The 14,731-nt window shown below is 40.1% G+C and overlaps 1 protein-coding gene across 1 annotated transcript; it reads right to left on the reverse strand.

The window, feature by feature from the left end:
- Window positions 1-522: 522 nt before the first annotated feature.
- On the reverse strand, window positions 523-12,462 carry mtmr7a (myotubularin related protein 7a). Its single transcript, XM_010772182.1, has 14 exons — window positions 12,251-12,462; window positions 11,647-11,769; window positions 11,308-11,470; window positions 10,925-11,082; window positions 10,715-10,843; window positions 9,385-9,519; window positions 8,334-8,466; window positions 5,696-5,805; window positions 4,802-4,927; window positions 4,130-4,179; window positions 3,853-4,053; window positions 3,482-3,616; window positions 2,420-2,546; window positions 523-2,309 (listed from the first exon to the last, which is right to left on the reverse strand). The coding sequence occupies exons 1-14, from the start codon at window positions 12,272-12,274 to the stop codon at window positions 1,983-1,985; spliced, it is 1,941 nt and encodes a 646-aa protein (XP_010770484.1). The 5' UTR covers window positions 12,275-12,462; the 3' UTR covers window positions 523-1,982.
- Window positions 12,463-14,731: the final 2,269 nt, after the last annotated feature.

Genomic DNA, 14,731 nt, shown 5'->3' on the forward strand with positions numbered 1-14,731 from the left:
TTTTTACTCAAGTACAAGATCTGAGTAGGCTACTACTTCAACCTCTGATAATCTTGTTTATTTATACTTTGTTCGTCACCTTGACACAATTTGGAAATACTATAATGTCAAAACATTATTGTGTATTGGAATTTAGGCTTATTCTGTAAATGCAGTTTGGACAGTTTGAATGTTATTTTCTTGCATCAAGGCTACTATATTGAGAAAGTTCAACAAGAAAGACACAGCTGCAAATTAATGTTTAGAGTATAAATAAATAAAATAGCTTGTTCATAAAATTTGACATTTCTTTTTTGTGTGGAAATTCATGTATGTGTACTTTCAGCTGTTTATTTGCAGTATTGTAAACATACACAGTATACTATAAACAAATGATTGATACATTCTTTAAAGGGTCGGGTCACTGAAATGACAAAAAAAAACAGCCATACAGTAAAGGTCGTTTTTGTTTTATTTTCCAGGAATTCAAATAATATTCTGATGTCCATTTGGGTAATCTGTCTCTTATAGAAAAAAATACAATTGACAATAAATGTATTTATTTATTTAAAAAGAACATTTACACAAATAACACAATGCTGCATTTGTACCAGTTTAACAAATGTGGCTCTTATTCCACTTGAACACATAAACTCAATAATACAATACAAAGCTCTTTCTCTCTTTCCTTTCAGAACTCCGTTTAGACTATAAAAACAACATGCATTAAAGCAAGGAGTCAAAAACAAACAAACAAACATCATAGTACAAACATATCTTAGCATGCTTAATTGATCATATTTGCATTGTTCATTTGCAGTATTGGAGTGCAGGTATTTTGCATTGAAATTAGCTATTTTAACACAAGAGGGAGAATTAAAAAAAAAAGAAAGTCAGTCAGTATATCCGTGTTTACATGCTCGTCTCTGCTGGTGCAGTAATGAGTCGTCCTATCACTAAACACAAACCACTATATAAACCAGTATTTGATTCCCTTTGGTAAGATGTTTGGTTTGTCCACAGCAAATCTGGTGTTGAAATATTATTGAAAAATGTTTATTGTTGCCCTTTTTAAAATCAATTCAAAGACAATTTGTCATGACTTGGAGAGTAATTTCACAAGATATTGTGTATAAAGTTTAAATACCTAGTTGGCTATTGTAGTGTAATGACTCGAGAACCCAGCAGAGGTCCCTGTGGTGTGCCAAGTGAGTTTAGTTCAGTCGCTTTGGGGTTGAAACTTGACACATTTCCAGCAGTGGCTATTAAGGTGTAACTCTAAATTCACTAAAAAACACACAACAGAACAAGTTAATATTTGCAAATATTGCTACATAGATTCTGAATGCCAAGTACCATGTGTCGACAGCATATTCTGGTTTTTTTCTATCTTTGTTGATTTGCTTGAGTCAGGATTTCTCTTTTATCTTAATTTACTTTTTTAAAATCATGTGGCATTGTTCGATCTGTTCATGAATCTTCTAATTTATAATTGATTGTATTATTCTGCTATCTTAAAGTGCAAACAATGCAACTTGATGATAATTGAGTGTCTTTGGAGCTCTGTTATATGTTAAATGTTGCTTTGAAAACAGATTACCAAAGTCCCTCTGTTGACTATTACACAGTAAGGTTTAAAGCAGAATTGCTAATGAATGAAAATGTATGGAAGACCATAAAAAGCAAGCAGACACGTCTACATGGCTCATCATGAATTTGACGAGACACTCTTGCTTACATTTGTATTGAATTGTTCACAATTGTTCTTATCTTGATCTGGTTAATAGTTTATTTGAAATGCCTCTGACATTTAACTGGTTATTGTGTTTTGTATTTACTTTCTGTGCACCTTTGAGAATCTTCCCCAGGATAAGAGTGTAAGAAGTTAAATATGGTCAGCTAATTTTGCCTGGAGACAGGAAGTAATAGGTACAGTAGTGTTTGCCCAGTGGCACAGTGGACGGCTGCTCGCTGTTACACCTTCCACCAAATGCTACATGTGCTCAGGAGGCTGAGTAGGCAGCCTCATCCGAGTCGGGGTCCCTGGTGCTGTCCTCGCTGAGGGGGGAACGACAGCTCACGTCTGCGATCCCCGACTCCTGGTCGCTGCCGTTGGAGAGGATGGATTCGGATGTTTTGTTGGACTCCTCGGTCTGGAGGGTGATTGGTGCTCTGGGCTGACAGGGGCTGCTTGTGAAGAAGCCCCCGGTGTAGTCCTGAGGGGTGTTGGCCAGATTGTTACAGAACGTCCACCCTGTGGGGCTCTTATCAAAGGGGACTGCTTTCTGGGGAACGCTCCACTCCTGCTCCTGCTCCAACTGGGCGATCTTCTATTGATGATACAAGGCATGAAGACTACAGTTATTTTCTATAACGAGGAAAGACCCTGCAGTAACCTCTTGAAAATATCAAGCAGCATGGATTTATAGCCATGTCCTACCTGTTTGTGTGAAGCCAGCTGCTCCTCCAGCTGCTGAGTCTCCTCTTGGATGGCGCTCAGGTAATCCTCTACAGACTGTCGAGGGTGCATCCCCCGGTCAAAGCGGTTGTACAGTGCTCTCCAAAACCTGAACCAAGCAAAAGATATTCAACTCTGAAATAAGAAGGCCTGGAAATTCAAAATACTTGCCTGTAAATATGCCGGAAAACATTTGAAAATGGTTTGAAGAATTTGATGCCAGCTAATTTTTCAGAACGAACAATGCATCCAACTATTTATACACTTTGTCTTTTAGCAAAGTGAAGTTCCCTCTGGTACACAGCTACACCGTGTACCTTTTTTTGGGCTTTTATTGTGAAAGGTAAGAACAGAAGGAGTGGTTTTGGTTTCGACCACCTTCTTCCATGTTGAAAGGAGAATAAAGTTTGGCGTTTTGATTTTATTATCTAATCTCTAAGTATAGGTCAAACTCATTAGCCTTGGTTACCATCATTTTGTGGAAGATGCAAAAAAGCATAAAGAAATTCCAAAATTATTATTATTGAATATTATTTTGAAATATTTAAACGTTTTTTTTCCTGTGTTTTCAGTACAGTTTTAGCAACTAATAAAAACATATTCACCATTGTGGATAATTGTGTGATAATGTGTATAGGGAAGGTGGAGCTACTAGTATGATACTGTATTACTGTAGTAATGGCAGGACTCCATCTTTTAATACATCTGAAGTCTGAGAGAATATATTATTTTTTCCATCAGATCACTTTATTGTAGCTGTTAGTTATATTTTTAGAAGATATTTCATAGCACTATTATCACATTTCTGTAATATTTCATATATATTGACATGTGTGACCCTATCAGTCCTGTGTAAAGTATTAATGAAAGAAATCCCTTAATGTATTAATTGCAAGGACAAAGCACCACTGATGTGTAAAGAGCTTAAAACATCAATTATATTTCCAGCCTTTGCTTCATAGTGTTTTTTAAACATACAAGTAACAGGAGATACCAGATCTTAAACCTCAGATGCATGTGTTGTCACTATTTGTGAGGACCTACTTAAAGCAGTAGGGGGCGGTGGAGGGCCGGAGGAGCCCCTGAGTCTGGCTGTGGTCGGGTCGGTACAGAGGGTTGATGTAGTCGGCCCGGTTCATCCACAGATAACTCCAAAGAGAGTGAGTCTTCTCTCGCAGTCTGTATGAATGTAAAGAGATAAAGACAGAATCAAATCATGGAGTATGCAGGAACAACATGGATTTAGAAAACATCTTTTGGTTGGTTTCTAGCAAGAGTCGTCTCAATTTGCATAATCCTGGTGATAAACTGTTCAACTGTCACTCCTCCTCAGCACTCAGTCTCCTCTCACTGACAAGATGTCTGTGCTGTGAAAAGGAAAAGAAAGTGATGGCGGCGGCAGGTTTAAATCTCACCCCAGCTCTGTCCTCTCCCGCTGGTTGTTGCCAATGAAGTTGCCGTACTGGCAGGAGTAGATGTGGCTGTGAATGGTGATGAGGAACCTCGCATTGAACTCAAAGGCGCAGGGGAACTGCTCCATGAGCTGCCAGACGCATTCCAGGAACTGGTCGATGACCGGAGAGACCTCTTTAGGGTCTCCCTGCAGGTGGTTGCATCTGGAGAGGAGGACACAACGGTTAGATCAAAACTAGACATCAAAGACGCTAGGAAAGTAATATTTAAGAGTCAAACCTGTGAGAGAACTTGTGTCCAAATGAGATCCAGTCTCTCTCAATTAGAACCTTGGAGTAGAAAAAAACTTAAAACAATGAATGGTTAAACAAATGCAAACAATGACAGAGCTGGGGGGGATAATATTCCAAGAAACAAATGTCTGTGCAATCCAAGCTTTCAAAGTGGTTTCATAACCTATTTGGGAATTTGCGACTTTACTATGGAGAGAATTTTCTTTTTTTCTTACAAATGAAGGATTTAATAATCTCAGAGAATATTTTTTCTCGTATCTTTGTGAGGTTTTTCTCCGAAAATGACTTCCCTTCCAGCTCTGTAAATCTTAAGACATATTGCAAAGGTAATCCCGCAGAATGACTGAACCTCCTCACCCTCTGTGTGGGGTGATTTCCCCCGAATTAAAGGGCAAATTCAGAAAAACAGGCTTGTCTATTAGGCTTAGTGGAATCCAAGTTACCCTGCCTAAACTATACTGATTAGAGGAACAAGCCTCACAGGACTTCCATTAGATACAGCCTTTGGTACACTCAGTATCATATTCCCACTTTCATAACTGAACTTTAGAATAAGATACAGAGTGTAGCAGACAGGTATGTGACATTTACGATGCTTCTCAAAAATGCAGTTCTACACTGTAACTTAAATAAAAAAGGGTAAAGGTTTATTATCTACCATGAGTCCTCGGAGGGTCCTGTAGTGAGGGTCCAGCAGCACACAGGCCACTGAACAAACCTGAGCGGTGCGGTCCCACCCGTCTGAGCAGTGCACCAGGACACTGACCCCCTCCTCTGCAACAGCCTGCACACACACACACACAAAAACTCATTCAGTCAATTTAAGCACTGTGCATTGCATGAACAAAAATCTGTAAAATAATAATATATTGAAAAATAACTACTGCAGTCAAAAAGCATTTTTATATTTCTAAAGCTAGCAACTTTAGATAAACCTGGTAAATCACCCCAATGAAGGCCTTGTGAAGACGTGTTCTCCTGATATTTTCAACAATATTGCATCGGAGGAATTTCAAAATGAAAACAAATCTGAGTTTCTGCCAGTAATCCATTGAAATTAAATATATATATATATATATATATTTACAGGAGGCACCCCAGAAGCTAGGTGGTCCCCAGCCACCTAACATTTGCATTGCGAGGAAACAACCCAAAAAAACCAGAATGATTAAATGATCACAGTATAGGCTATTCGTGCCAAAGCTATATTAAAAACAGCACTGTCTGTCTGTCTCCTTTCCTTGACACACCCACAACACACAGCATGCAAGGGGGACCCAGAGGCACACGAAGAGGGGAGCCATATGAAATACTCCTTTTGGAGGCTGTTTGAGGTGCTGTTGAAGTGTTTTGTCTTATACTGTTATACTGCTATTATTTTATCCATCCTATTTAATGTAGATCTTTGACGGTCCCATAAAAATGTATTGCATGATCTAGTTTGCACATACAGTTGTTTTTTTGGGTGCGTCTCATTAGTTGCAACTTACAGACGATATCTCACACACACACACACACACACACACACACACACACACACACACACACACACCTTAGCAATGAAGATGCCTGCATCCAAAACAGCTTTGATGTGCTTCAGCCAGCCAGAGCTCTCCAGTCCTTCCAGGAAGTCGGACATGGAGGGGGAGCGCAGCTCACACACTGTAAGCACAACACAGCTGTCTCACTGGCAGGAAACACGGAGCATACCTGATCATTGTACTTTATTAAACCTAACATTCACAGCACTGACAACCTCCAAGACTGCACATGTATTGGGAATATCAGCACAGTATGCCACACAGGGTTCAATTAAAAACTGATTTTCTTCAGCTTTTAACATAATGGATAATTTTGACCCCAATCTGTCAACACTTAGTCCAGAGAGATCAACAGTTGTTGAACGGATTCCCATGAAAATTTGAAATGATATTCATGTTTCCCTGAGGATGAATCCTACTAACTTTGGTGATCCCCTGTCCACAGGACTTATCTCTTTATCTTGTATCTTTCTCTACACGAGACGAGTAAAAAAAGCAAGAGAACCACTGTACGCGAGTACACCAGGGGGGTATACTACGAAGCAGGATTTTTGCTTAGCCGGCTAACTTCAGGGAAAACTCGGGGTTTCCGGTCCTACGAAGCTGGTTCTCTTTTTAGCAGGCTAGATCTCCATGGTAACTTATGCTGTGTGGCTAACCTACCCCGGAGCAGGTTAGGTTGCAGGCTAAGAGCTCAACTCAGTGAAAGCACTGCCTGCTGACCAATCAGAGCTCAGTGTGCGGAGTTTAAAGTGATCAAGTCATATTACAGGAGAAAGGAAAAATAGAAAAGCTGCCGTTGCAGGAAAGACGGCCGGCAAAAATCACCGACTGTGTGAACGTGAACATTAATAGAATATCACCTCCAATGTTCAGAGCAATCTGACTATTAAAACATTAGCGTTAAGAAAGCTTACTTAAATATCTGCCACAACATAAGTAACCGGATCAGAGTAACATTAAGTACAGTCCGCGGCATATCGATATCACATAATAATGTATCATATATTTCCATATCTGAGTCAGCTGAGCCGTATCTGGCCGTGCAACACTCACAGTGTCACATACTGTATGCAGAAGTATTATTTTAAGCAACACATTAAGTTGACGAAACACTCGAGTCAAATGTAATTAAAGTCAGACCCACTCGTGTCTTAAACGGGGCAGTGATATCATACACCTGTTAATGTACGCATTCAAACACTTTTTCTTTTACCAACTGTATTCACCTTGCAGGTGCAGCTATGTGGCTTTTATCCTGGATAAAGTGTTTAAGTCATGGATGTTTAAAGTTTAACTTCTTCATATGTCTAATATTATAGTTGACTTTTCATTCAGGAAGTACGACGCTGCGCTGTCCAGCTTCTCCATGTTTGTGATTGGTCGAATGCTCCAAATACCACCCCTTTCATGTGAACGCGCACCTAACTAGATAGGGCACGGCTGGCTTGAGCGATCCACTTGACAACCTGCTTCGTAGTACCGTTTAGCGAGAGCGTGTATGTTTTGGATTAGGCCAACCGGCTAACTCAAACATATCCAGGTTAGGTTGAACCAGCTTCGTAGTACAGGCCTCTGGTAGACTCTTCATCTTATTGTTAGGTATTTTAGTACATACATGTTGGATAAAAGCCATTCTTAAACGAAAAATATCCCAGTCAAGGCACACAAATCCAAATCCATTTCTGCACCATAAGGCTTCCTGCATTCTGTTTGTTTATATTGTAAATCTGAAACCTAAAATTATAATTTTTTCCATCGTCAGGGTTCAATGTAAATATTTGCAAGTTGACTCGCGGGGTGACGTGAACCTGTTTCTCCTTGGATGACATTGTATTTGCTCAGGACGATTTATCACATTGCTATTCGTAATTTAGACACTTGTTTAGATAACCTATAAAAACATCTGCTCACTCCTCACTCATTAGGCTGTTGACATAAGTGACAAATTATTTTTTGCCGACACCTTATCAGTGTGCTGACCTGTAAAAGTGCTCTGAGGTCACAAATGGGAGAGCACACAGGTGAGTGGGTTCATTCAACCTTCCATAACACTAGTAGGGCAGACTTCCACTCTGAAGAAATATTTGAGCTAATGCTTCCAGCCAGGGGGTCTTTGGAATCTCATTGAAGTGTGCAGAGTAGAGGGTAGGGAGTCAGACGGGCTCTGAGGGGCAGTCTCCAGCATTTAAAGACTTCCCTTGTCCTGCCAGGGGGCACAGAGTTATCACAACTAAGAGCAGCTATAAGTTTTCTGACTTGAAATCGCATAATTCTCACGCCCTCGGTCTCTCTTTGGGGGATAAGGTCCCAGATTGTCCACTCCGGGAAACCAAAATAGCTCAGAAAAAAAATCCAGATGGATTCAAAGTCTTCCTAGGAGCACCCCTGCACAATACCCAGAAATTCTCCTGTGGGCTTTTGAGGCCTGATAGCCACAGGGGTAGCGTGGGGTCTCGCTCTGCTATATTAATGTGAAGAAGCAGCGGACTTTAAACAAGACAATGCCAGAAAATATACATTTCGTTTTGCAAACATTGATGTGGTGAAATATTTCTGACACAGTGATGAATGCTATGCTGGAGCTTTAACAGTAAATACATCTAAAATCATTGAGAGAAACCCTTGCAGTAAGGATTGGATAATTACCTTCCATCATTTTCTGTTGGCTGTTTCTCATCACGTGGATGTTCTCGATACCGATGAACTGGAATTTAATGTTGGAGTAGTTGTCTTCGTTTTCGTATCCTTTTCCTGCAGCTCGGTTTGCGATTGCATTCAGCTGAAAAATACATTTGACATATTTGGGATTGCCAGAATCTTTCAAAAAAAGGGAACTCTTTCAAAAGTGGAACTAAAATTGAATCCTCCTTCCAGGTACACTTTTGAAAAAGCCTGTTGCCACTCAAAAATCCAAGTTGGCCACCAATGATGGTTTAGAAGTGTCATTTTTTGCCATGTATGAAGGATCTTGGTGTTAAAACATACATTTTTGACCTAGTACTGTACAAACAAATTCAAACTACAATTCAGGTATCAGGTATTTTTTACCATATCTGAGCCATCAAATCCAAAAAATCTGCAAATCGAAAACAGGGTAGCCACACATGTCTCGTAATCGGTTTGGGTTTAGGAGTGTAGTGGTAGAGGTAGTACTTGTGAGATCATGGTGTTCAGTAACTTATGTTGTGCTTTAGTGGCACAATGCTTCCTAATAAGCCACACATTTTAATATTTTTTATTTAAAAATGACAAAAAAAAGCTCTGAAGAATTTTCTTAAATTGTAAATTTGACCTCCCAGTAGTCAAAACAAATAATTCAATACCAAATTCCCAAAATTGATCCAGTGTTTAAAATATCTTGGAGATGGCGGCCATCTTGAAAAATGGTGGCCAACAGGTTTATTTTTTACATTAGCATCCCCAGAGGGATGAACATGGACGTTTTGGTGCTTGCATACATTTTTGAAAGATTGTTACAGCTATCTGCAGAATTAAACATACTTTTTTGAGACAAAAAGTATTTCAAAAAACCTGTTACATAACATTTGATTCAACAAGCAAATAGCCAGGATGTTTTCAAGGCTCAAGGCGAGCACATCCAGCTGGCAGTATAGAAAACAAAGCCCACCTGAACACACAGCATAGTACTGTAAGGGTTGTATTTACACAGGCTGTTCCTTAGGCACAAAGGGCTCACCTTAGGCCTGGTGTCCACCACATACATGAAGTCGCTGCGGGGATTGGACCTCAAGATGGCCTCCAGCATCTGCTCGTCCTCCAGGCATCGAGCGCTGAAACCTGACAGGGGCTGGCTGCTGCGGCAGATGGCAGCCTGGGAGGAGGCAAGAGGCACTCAGCTTCAAACAGGAATGTTTGCTCTCCTCATACTTTAAGAATTATTACTTTGGTTGACATTGAGAAATAAAGAAAATCCAAAATGTGAGAATCAGGGAGAATACAAATTCACAGTGCTTTTTCTTTCCCTGCATTTTCTATTTCAATTAAATATCAACCAAACAATCTCAATTTAATAGCCACAGGGGAAAGACCCAGAGACTGCTGTTGTGCGAGTCTCCCTTCTTTAACCAGAGCGGAGCCCCTTTGTACGAACTGAGCTCCTCACGCAGGACCCGAACCCTGGGAAGCTGACCTCACACTCATAAAGCACTCCCAACTGTCCGGTTGAGGGTTAATAGAAGGGATTACAAATGTCATGGCTTATTCCTGATTCAAATATAGAAAATGGAATTCATTTAACGGTTTGATTTAAAGACAGAGTAGACGTCTCCTCGGAGGAGCGCTTGTACGCTTGACAAAGTGCCTGTTTAGAATCCATGAGCTTCTCTCTTGTGTTACAAAATTCAGGCTTATTATGGTGATTGTAGATGAAAAATAAATAAATTACAGAGCTGAGAGATTTCTTTCAAATGGTTCCTTATTTTTATTGATATATATTTTCTGTCCTATGTATTTTAGTAATCTGTAGTTGCATGTCTATTCCTGTTACCTTGGCGAGATAAGATGTTGCCATGAAACAAGCCAATTTTATTTGATTAATAATAACTGAAATGGACAAACAGTTTTGCCCTCCATCTTCACAGAAACAAAGTCTCATATTTTCCTGTAGTCAGGCTGTGTTGTAGAAGAAGTACATGTAGACAAACTGAGAAAAGTATACTAAACCAACACTGTTGCAATACAAATCAACTGTTACACCTTTTATTATTTCAGGCTTTATTTGATAAAATATCAGCAAACGTTTTATATTTTTACTGCTAGTTACGTAATATTTACTTTTTTTTCAATTAAAGCCAGCGAAAAATAAATGTGATAATGACATGTTGCATCTTAATATAACATATCTTATCTACATGTTATCTTATTTACTACTTTGCTTGTTCAGGGTTGCTACAAACCCTACACATCACTGTCAGAGCTTGATAAATGTATTGGACTCTTAAATTAACTCAAGTTGTCACAGGGAGAATATGGAAAATATAAAAAGCAAATGTATGTTGTCAACTTACATGATTTTCTTTGGAGTAGTAGGACAGAGTAGGAAATCGGCCTCTGCTTCTGAACTTGGAGCTCCCCACGATGACCGGAGGTGTGGCCGACTCAGGCACAAACAGGTCAGCTGGGTACGTGTCACTCACCTTTGAGAAAAACAAAACAGAATTCCAAACTTCTGCAATGTCCATATTGGGATAAAAATAATCAGATGTCAGCTAACTAACCTTGTAGTGTTGGTTGACAGAGGAGAGTTTCCACAGGGAGTTTGGCAGCCCCATTCTGCGGTAATCAGCCCTCAGGTCCAAAAAGTCCCATTCCTGCCGTCTCTCCTCGGCATCAATGTTAGGCTTATAGGAGATGCAATACAGCTCATCGGGACGCTCTGCAACAGAAAACAAGAGTCAATATAAGTTTGAAGTGTGAAATGTGGGATTTACACCCAGGGGCGCCGTAAGGGGGTGAAAAGTTAGGACAATTCTAAGGGACTGACAGGGGCCCAAACTATTTTAGTACATTAAGAAAAAAATGTTTAAGTAACCAATGTGATATATTTTCGTGGGGCCCAAAATCCCTGGTGGCGCCCCTGTTTACACCGCATAAAGGTTACCTGGCTGGGAGAGTCTCTGTAGGGACAGGTGGACATCATGGCACTCCCGCTCTCTGGGGATGACAAAGTTTAGGACCTGGAAGTTCTTGCAGTGAATGAGCAGAGAAGATCCTGAGGCTGTGGCGGCTTGTTTCTCCAAACTGCACACCAAACTGTGAAGCACCTGGGAAGAGATATGGAAGGTCAATATGGGCCTTGTGTTGCTTATTTATGCTGCAAACACAGCATGGATGCACAGTGACAACCTAAAAAAACATAATGTATTGTCAACAGCATGTGTATTGTTCCTTAAATGTGAGGCCTTCACTGTTTTTACTCAATATTTGTGCTACTGCCTACCCATGTTTCATTGCGCACTCCAGACTCGTTCTCCACAAAGATGGTGTGTGTGGCTGTCAGATAGAGGGTGCCCACTCTACTTCTTCTGGGAGAGATTCTGTCCAGCAGCCTGACATTGTCCACCTGCAGGAGGAAGAGCAATAACAACATGAGACAGCCTCATCATCCTCAGCTACTCACACAGCTGTTCACACACACACACACACACACACACACACACACACACACACACACACACACACACACACACACACACACACACACACACACACACACACACACACACACAATACAGAGCCACACACACACACACACTACACACACACACACACACACACACACACACACACACACACACACACACACACACACACACACACACACACACACACACACACACACACACACACACACACACACACACAGGCTGAAAGCAGGAGGACCCTGGCTGCCTACGTGGCCGACTGTGCACACACCCTTTAATTATTCCAGTTTATTTACATAATTGCATTAATACTGCAGTGATCGTGGCTGTGTGTGCTGAGGGGACACTGGTGTTCAGTGCGGAAATGTAGCTAATCAGTGCAGCCAGACCCGAGGTTACCTTTGGCAGTCGGATGTGCTCCATCAGCAGCTGAGAGATGAGCCGCAGCTTCCTGAACCAGTCACGATACGACTACCAACAGCACAGCATGTGTGCGATATTATAAAAACAATATGCAGTAGGTTAGATTAAATGGTTACGGTTGTTCGTCAGTAGCGCGCAGGTAAACGCTGCCATAATATCTGCTGCCTGGAGTCTTCATGGGAGCTGCACCGCTGGGTCCTAGAGCCCGCCCTGTATGGAGTGTTAAAGGGGGACTCAGGTCTCGAGCTGACCAAAGTTACTTAAATTAGCTTAAATTAATGTACCGGTAAGTGTTCACCGTGAAAAGTAAGTTCATTTTAGACATTTTTCTCACCTCAAGACATCGAAGAAGAACATTTGTTTTACTGCTAATCTTCACTGAAATTAGTTACTATTGTTATTTCTTTTTTGCATGATTGGTCAATGGAGTGGTTTATTGACAAATAGCTAGCTAAAATTCAAGCTAACGTTATTATGGTGGGAGAAGCTTTTTTCAGAACGGTAGTGATTAACATAGGCTAAACATGTTCACCTGTGAATCTAATTTGCTATAGTAACTTAAATGTATGCTGTTTGAAAATGACCTTCTTTGAACTGTCAACATAGTAGGCTAAATGAGCCGGTTATAAACCCTAAATCAGTTCTCAACCTCAGGGTCGTGACCCCAAAAGTGGTGCGTCATACTGTAGCTTTACGGAGGGGTCATGAGTCTTTGATTTAAATGGTGTAAGACAGTTTATTTTCTATTCTTTTGAATATACATGTGGTCTTTATCTCTGAATTTAATTCATTTATATGAAGAAAAACCAAACCAAGGGTTAATTTAAATTTTGTTTAGTTTTATATAGATGTTTTTCATATCTCACAGACAATGTAAAGCCCTCTATCTGCTAAATAACTTAATTCTGCTTTAGAAAGGTATACCAGTACAAATACATTTAAAAAAGGCTATTTAGTACGTACAAGTAATTAATAAAACAGGCAGAGAATTGAAATAAAAGTAAAACAAAAACTAATCTCTAATGCTATATCAAAATATCTTGTTTAACAAAAACCCTCCTGCCGTTACCTCATTCAATATGAAGGTTAATGGTATAAAACTATTTGGAAGTACACACAAAATGCGTTAGTACTAAACACAGTGCATGACATTAAGGATTTTGGGAGATGGCCCTGTGGGCCATCTAAGATAATTTACAGATGGCCCTGAGCCCAATAGAGATTGTCCTGAAAAATGCGCGCGGACGAAATGGCACGAAGGGTTTGGGGGGCCTCCCCCTAGAAAATTTAGATTTTTGCAGGTCTTAGATGCTGTCTAGTGCATTCTCTAGGCTGAATTATAAGATGAACCACCACAATATTATATTGTACAATTTCAATTTTATTCTTAATTTCACTTGTTTGTTTGTTCTTGTTTGTGTTAGATTGTACAATATAATATTGTGGTGGTTCATCTTATAATTCAGCCTAGAGANCACTTGGCACATTTAATAAAACCATAGCATGCGATCTCAGGCAATAAGTACTTTCAATTCGCCGAGAGATCAGGGAGCAGATATAAGATGGTAGTTTATCCAACATGGCTTTGTAAATGAAAAAGTACCAGTGACTGAGCCTCCGTACAGTAAGTGATGGCAAAACCGCCTTGGTATACAGTGTACAGTGATGCGTAAGTGCTTTACAATTTGTCAAAAATCTTAGTGCACTGTGATACGCAGCATCTAACTTGCTCAGGTAATTGGCAGGTGCATTCATATATAACAAATCACCATAGTCCAGCACAGGTAAAAAGGTCACAGTGACTAGCCTTTTCCTGGCCTCAAGCGAGAAACAGGACTTATTGCTGTAAAAGAAACCTAGCCTAACCCTCAGCTTTTTAAGCAGGTTATTTACATGAAATTTAAAAGTGAGACAGTCATCAAGCCAGATACCCAAGTATTTGTAACAGGTAACCACTTCAAGTTGTATTCCTTGCGTAGTTACAATATCTAAAGCAGTCTCCGGTGTATTTTTAGCTTTAGCTTTAGAAAAGAGCATTACCTTGGTTTTATCCACATTTAAAAGAAGCTTAAGCTCAGAGAGCTGAGCCTGAATAATGTTAAAAACAGCCTGTAATTTAACAACAGCCTCGTTAATCGAGGGACCTGCACAGTACATAACGGTATCGTCCGCATAAAAATATAAGGTTGCTCCTTCGACATTTTCACCTAAACTATTAATATAGATAGAGAATAATAGCTGACCTAAAACTGAACCTTGTGGTACACCATTAGTGATGTTTAACCACTCAGAAGACAGCCCATCAAACTGAACACATTGGGATCTTTCAGAGAGGTAGTTCACAAACCACCCCACTGCATGGCTGGATATGCCAATACTGACCAGCCTCTGCTTGAAATGCGATGATCGACAGTATCAAAATCTTTGGATAGGTCAACAAATAGAGCTGCACAACTC

The sequence above is a fragment of the Notothenia coriiceps genome, unplaced genomic scaffold (genome assembly GCF_000735185.1).
Source record: "Notothenia coriiceps isolate Sejong01 unplaced genomic scaffold, NC01 NC01_scaffold00000339, whole genome shotgun sequence".
Classification (NCBI taxonomy): Eukaryota; Metazoa; Chordata; class Actinopteri; order Perciformes; family Nototheniidae; genus Notothenia; species Notothenia coriiceps.